This window comes from Citrus sinensis, chromosome 5 (assembly GCF_022201045.2).
Source record: "Citrus sinensis cultivar Valencia sweet orange chromosome 5, DVS_A1.0, whole genome shotgun sequence".
Taxonomy (NCBI): domain Eukaryota; kingdom Viridiplantae; phylum Streptophyta; class Magnoliopsida; order Sapindales; family Rutaceae; genus Citrus; species Citrus sinensis.
In genome coordinates, this window is record NC_068560.1 from 24,532,314 (window position 1) to 24,538,506 (window position 6,193).

Consider the following 6,193-nt stretch of genomic DNA (forward strand, 5'->3'; position numbering starts at 1 on the left):
CTTTCTTGAACTCTTTAAACGTGACGCAAAAGATTTTGGGTGCTACCCTAATATGCTGCTTTGTATATGCACAGAAATGACCCAAATTTCCTGTATCGATAATATTATTACTCACTTCCCATGCATGAAAGTTAAGTCTTATTAAGAAATAAACTTCACTTTCAATCTATATCCCTATTCTATTCGACCTCTTAAGTGTATCAACGCGGGTCAATGTCATAAATAAATCACCTGCGCTACTAATTTCTTACATCTATACATGGTTAGAAACTAATCTGTATTCAAATAAAGTGCTGCAAATACGTAGTTAAGTGATGATAAGTATAGCTGAAGCTGCTGCTGAGCTAGCTAGCTGGTGACGTGTATAAGCTGCTACTGAAGCTGTTGAGCTGGCTGGCTGGTGACATGTATAAACTGAACCTGCTGTGCTGGATTGGGTTGTGGTTCACACTAACTAAGTTGTAACAGATTATCCAGCTGGCTTGATATGATTGGAAGTCAGATTAGTTTGTTAATATAGCAAACGTTGAGCTCTGTTTTGGTAGTTAGTTTTGAGTGTAACTATAAATACTGGCTAACACATTTTCAGTGTTAATGCTTGAGTTTTAATCAATAAGAATCAATTCTGATAAAGTTTCTTTGTTAATTTTCTTTTACTTTCTTACTCGCCAAACATCCTATTAATTCTAATAAGTGAAAGCAGAAAAAGTTAAGAGTACTATACTTGAAAATAATAAATATCTATTTTACTATGCCAATACTAGCTGAACATCAATAAAGGGGTCACCGTTAATTGTCGGGATGAACACTTAATTTTCTCAACTAATATAGTCCATGATTTGGAATCTTTTACAGCTGTTAACATTGCATTGGCTCTTCATTAATTGCCGTTGATTGCGATGTATTACTTATAGGTCGCCTATAAATAGCGCAACTGGCAGAGAGGAGACATTATCAAAACTGAAAAGAGGGAAGTGAAATAATTAAATAACATCGATATCCAAGTCCGGTGCTCACAACCGCATCAGTATTTGCTTCCGATTCTGTCCAGAAAATTATTCAGGTAGCCTCATGATATTCAAATTTCAATCATTGTAAATTTTTAATTAACCACTTGCACATATTTTTTCTTATTGAGTCGTCAGTTTTAGAATAGTTTATAATGTACTTATGTGGTTTATCAATTTTAAGTTTTAATAGCAGTTTGCTATGTTTCTTTTGAGGGTTGATTCCATATGTTTGTTACTACTTATATAGGACCTGACGCAACTCTTCAAATTGGAAAGAAAAAAACTTAGCATTTGTTTCCATGGAAGAACTCAAGGAACCGCTAATTGGCAAGGAGGAAAACTTGGAGCCGATAGGTACATCATCTGAGAGTTGCAGTATTGACAGGATTCCTCAAGTTACCCGCGCTTCCACTCCTAAGGTAAATTCACTAAGTCTACATGAAAATGCAATATATATATATATATGACAGAAATTTGTGACCTTCATACAAAATCACAAAAAATAAGTACGCAATTGTAATGAAGAGACGTCAAAGCTTTAAAAACTTGGGTTTATAATATGATGCTGTCTTTATCATTGAACTCTTTATCAATACAATTTTGAATGTAAAAATATTTTAGCTTATTGGCTCTCAAAAAATGAGAAATAATATTCATATTTTTTAGTATAAATATATACGTATAGTCAATGTACTTTCAAAATTTAGCATCCCCTAAATTTTAACAACTCTATAAAATTATATTTTTTACTAAATAAATTTTTTAAAAGATCAGGAGATAATTTTTTTTTCACAAATTGTAACAATTAATATAAAGTGAAATACCATTACTTCTTCTAAAAATGCTTCCAGCATTATTTTAACAAAGTATTTTATTTTGTTAACTGTCTCGATTTGTAAATAGTAGTAAGCCCATTCTAATCCAATTCTCATAAGTTTATTTGAGTTGGTGCTTTATATAATTAATATTTTTACTAAATTAATGATTAAACTTTTGAAGTTACTACTATCCACCTTAAACCAAGCCTTCCATAACTCCATTCTAATTTTTATTAACCAAATTAACTATAAATATCATCTTCGGTCTTTTAATGATTTTATCCCGTGGTATTAGCCACCTATTTCTATAAGGAATGATTTACTTGAGGACTCTTGGGTCTTCCAAACCATTAATTTATGTAAACGATCTTGTAATTCTTTGCTCTTTCTCTCTCTCTCTCTCTCAAATAAATTTTAGTATCATTCATATAAAAACATATATATATATATACACACCAGCTTTAATTTTAGCTTTAATCTCCTGAAAATGATTTTATTATAAATAACCGATGTTAAATTTGTTATGTTTAGGAAAAGAACAAGTCAATATCAATTGATGTCGTTGAAGAACAAAAAGAGTGGATAATTGACTTTGATGAGAACTTAGAGCCCCAAGCAGAGTGTTGCATTTATAGGGTCCCTAGAGCTCTCCGCAGAAAGAATGAAGAAGCCTACACTCCCAAGGTGATATCAATAGGCCCACTCCATCACGGTAAAGATGAATTTGCTGATATGGAAAAGCAGAAAATAAGATATAAAAGAGAATTTCGTAAAAGAATTAGACCGGAGAAATGGCAACAACTTATAAACTTCATAGAGGAAAACGAAAAACGAATCCGCAATAGTTATGAAGAAAACTCTAAGCTCGAAAAACTTGAGTTCATAACCATGATTCTATATGATGCTGTGTTTATCATTGAACTCTTCTTGAGATGGCCTACAAAGAGAAGTGATGATGATTTTCTACTAGATAGAGCATGCCTAGCAAACACTGTCTGGTTGGACTTGCAATTACTCGAAAACCAGCTTCCGTTCTTCGTCCTTGATGGATTATATAAGTCAACCTTCCCCAATCTTGACCCCGAAAGCGGCGATCCTTCCTTCATTTCACTTTCTTGTGTGTTCCTTGGACATTGTAAGCGCAGTGAAAAAATAGATGTCAAAGCGGAAGATATATTACACTTCACTCATTTGAGCAGATATTTTAAGACAGAGAAGTACCGACAAAAGTCCCCAGAACAAGGAGAACCATTGAGAGATTTACCTTGTGCAGCCAAACTGCAAGGGTCAGGAGTGCAGTTTAAGGGTATTGAAGGAGAATGCTTGCTTGACATAAACTTTGAAAAGAGAAAATGGTTAGGGATCCCGTGCTTGAAAGTAGCTGAGCTGCAAATTCCAGGCATTCAAGTAGATGACCACATGGAAAGCTTGATGCGAAACTTGATGGCCTTGGAGCAGTGTCACTATCCACAGGAAACAATTGTATGCAATTACGTTGATTTTATGGATACGCTTATCGACACAGACGAAGATGTAAATAAGCTTGCTGAAGTGGGAATTATATCCAATTATCTGGGTGAAAGTGCTAGAGTAGCAAAGATGTTTAATGACCTTTGCCTAGAAATTACTTTCAGTAACTCCAATTACGCTGGAACTATCGAGAAGCTGAAAAATCACTACGTCGACTCTTGGAACCACGCAAAGGCAACACTTAAAAGGACTTACTTCAGCAATCTTTGGAAAGGAACTGGGACTGTTGCTGCGCTTCTGCTCCTTGTTTTCAATCTTATACAAGCCATATGGTCGATCATATCTGCATTTGCGTGATTTCCAATTTGTATAATTAGAAGGTGTGCTTTTTAATACTAGGATGTACTTTTGCTTTCACGCTTGAACTACTTGGTCTTGTAATACTATAAATAAGGTTATGTATTTTCCGGGAAATACGTTCAACCATTTCCATTTGCAGGGTCTTTTCTGGCATTTGAATATGAACTCAAAACGAAATCACTTTGATTTCCGGAAATAAGCTTTGTTATTGTTTTTATTTTTGTATCGCATCTTTTTGGAAAATAAAAAGTCGTGTGAAGTGAAATTATTGAAAATTGGTGCTTTTTAAGAAAACGATCGATATCCATAAAACAATTCTAGGATCTTTTACATTCCTTATGTCAAAGCCGGTGCCCTTAACAAGCCAAATTCAAATTGGTTTTGACATCCACCAATCTAGAAGGATTTAGTGATGCCCAAAGAAAATAAAGAAAAAGAGAATGAAGAAGATAATGGCAGTGATAAAAAAAAAAATATATTTTAATAGCCAATTTTGGCTATAAAAAGGGAGAGCTCTCCATTTCGTTTTTGCATTCAATTTGTGAGAGAATAACAAGGAGAGAGCTTGAGAGATTTTAAGAGTTTTAAATTATAAAACTCTTGAGAGTTTAGTGAGTGAGAGATTGGGTGTATTGAGGTTCTGGATAGTGAGATAAAATATTACAATACTTGTAATCCTCAAATCACTAGTGAAATATTTTCTTTTTGTCTTCGCCCGTGGACGTAGACTAAAAGCCGAACCACGTAATTTCCTGGTGTCCACTTTGTGTTTGTTCTTTATTTTCTTCCAATTTGATTTTAGCTGCGGTCCTACTTCATCCACCAATTTCCTAATAGTGGTATCAGAGTTATTGGTTGTATTTTTTTTTAGAGTCGGGTACTGTTCACGTAAGGGGTACTGTTCACGTATACGATATAATTCACGGATACGGTACTGTTCACGTACACGACACTATTCATATATACGGTACTGTTATGAGAAACAGTGAGAGCGATCCAAGAATTTTGCGGTGCAAAGCAGGGAATAGTGATGTGAGTAAAGCAACTGTGTGGTTTTGTACATGTTTAGGAAAGTTCTGTCACAAAGGCGACAAGAGCTTAAGGAGTCTGAGTTTTAAGTGGGACCATTGTGACCTCTCCAGTCTTTCCTAAGAACTTTCCTAGTTTGCATTCTCATATATACTCACAACTATTTAGGGTGGTACACTAGTTTGTATATAGTATTTATCAACAAAATGGCGGCAAAGTATGAAATTGAGAAGTTTAATGGAAATAATTTTTCGTTGTGGAAAATGAAGATGAAAGTTGTATTGAGAAAAAATAATTGCTTGGCAGCAATTGGAGAAAGGTCCATGGAGATAACTAATGACAAGTGGAACGAGATAGATGGCAACGCCATTTCTGATCTACACTTGGCACTTGCGGATGAAGTATTATCCAGTGTGGCACAATTGGCTGGAGAGTTTGAAATGAAGGACTTGGGACCAGTAAACAAGATTCTAGGGATGCAAATTCACCGAGATAGAAATAACAGGAAGATTTGGCTTTCATAGAAGAACTACTTGAAGAAAATCTTGCGGCGCTTCAACATGCTAGATTGTAAGTCAATTTCTACCCCACTTCCTGTTAATTTCAAATTATCCTCAAGTATGTGTCCTGGCAATGAAGCAGAGAGGAAGGAGATGTCTCGAGTACCGTATGCATCAGCAATGGGATCTGGGAAGTTTGATGTCCGCTATGATATGTACTAGACCGGAAATTACACAAGTAGTGAGAGCAGTCAGTCGATACATAGCGAATCCTGGTGGAGAGCATTGGATAGCTGTAAAGAGGATTCTGAGGTACATCAGAGGAACCTCTGATGTTGCATTATGTTATGGAGGCTCAGAGTTTACTGTTAGGGGCTATGTGGATTCAGATTTTGCAGGAGACCCTGATAAAAGGAAATTCACTACTGGCTATGTGTTTACACTTGCGGGAGCAGCTGTAAGCTGGGTTTCTAAACTGCAGACCGTTGTGGCTTTATCTACAACAGAAGCAAAATACATGGCAGCTACACAAGCTTGCAAAGAAGCTATTTGGATACAAAGGTTATTGGAGGAGCTCGGGCACAAACAAGAGAAAATTTCTGTGTATTGTGACAGTCAGAGTGCCTTGCACATTGTAAGGAATCCAGTCTTTCATTCAAGGACAAAGCACATAGGAGTTCAGTATCACTTCGTTCGAGAAGTAGTAGAAGACGGAAGTGTGGATTTACAAAAAATCCATACGAAGGAGAACCTAGCAGAAGTTTTGACCAAGCCAATCAATACTGACAAGTTTGTCTGGAATAGATTCTCTTATGGCCTAACAGAAACGTAGGCAACATGATTATGGCGAAGCAGAAATGATGATGTGGAGATTGATTGGTTCTCAATCAAATCTCCAAGTTGGAGAAATGTCAAAGCCGGTGGTCTTAACAAGCCAAATTCAAATTGGCTTTGACAGCCACCAATCTAGAAGGATTTGGTGCCGCCCAAAGAAAATAAGGAAAAA

The 6,193-nt window shown here is 35.8% G+C and overlaps 1 protein-coding gene across 1 annotated transcript; it reads left to right on the forward strand.

The window, feature by feature from the left end:
• Positions 1-953: 953 nt before the first annotated feature.
• On the forward strand, positions 954-3,801 carry LOC127902040 (putative UPF0481 protein At3g02645). The gene is made up of 3 exons (XM_052440421.1): positions 954-1,063; positions 1,258-1,429; positions 2,360-3,801. The coding sequence occupies exons 2-3, from the start codon at positions 1,310-1,312 to the stop codon at positions 3,653-3,655; spliced, it is 1,416 nt and encodes a 471-aa protein (XP_052296381.1). The 5' UTR covers positions 954-1,063; positions 1,258-1,309; the 3' UTR covers positions 3,656-3,801.
• The last annotated feature ends 2,392 nt before the right edge of the window (positions 3,802-6,193 follow it).

What these genes read in the sequence shown, in the direction of transcription:
- LOC127902040 (XM_052440421.1), top strand. Translation starts at nt 1,310, where the DNA reads ATGGAAGAACTCAAGGAACCGCTAATTGGCAAGGAGGAAAACTTGGAG. An exon ending in CCCGCGCTTCCACTCCTAAG is followed by an intron (nt 1,430 to 2,359) that starts GTAAATTCACTA and finishes TGTTATGTTTAG; the next exon opens with GAAAAGAACAAGTCAATATC.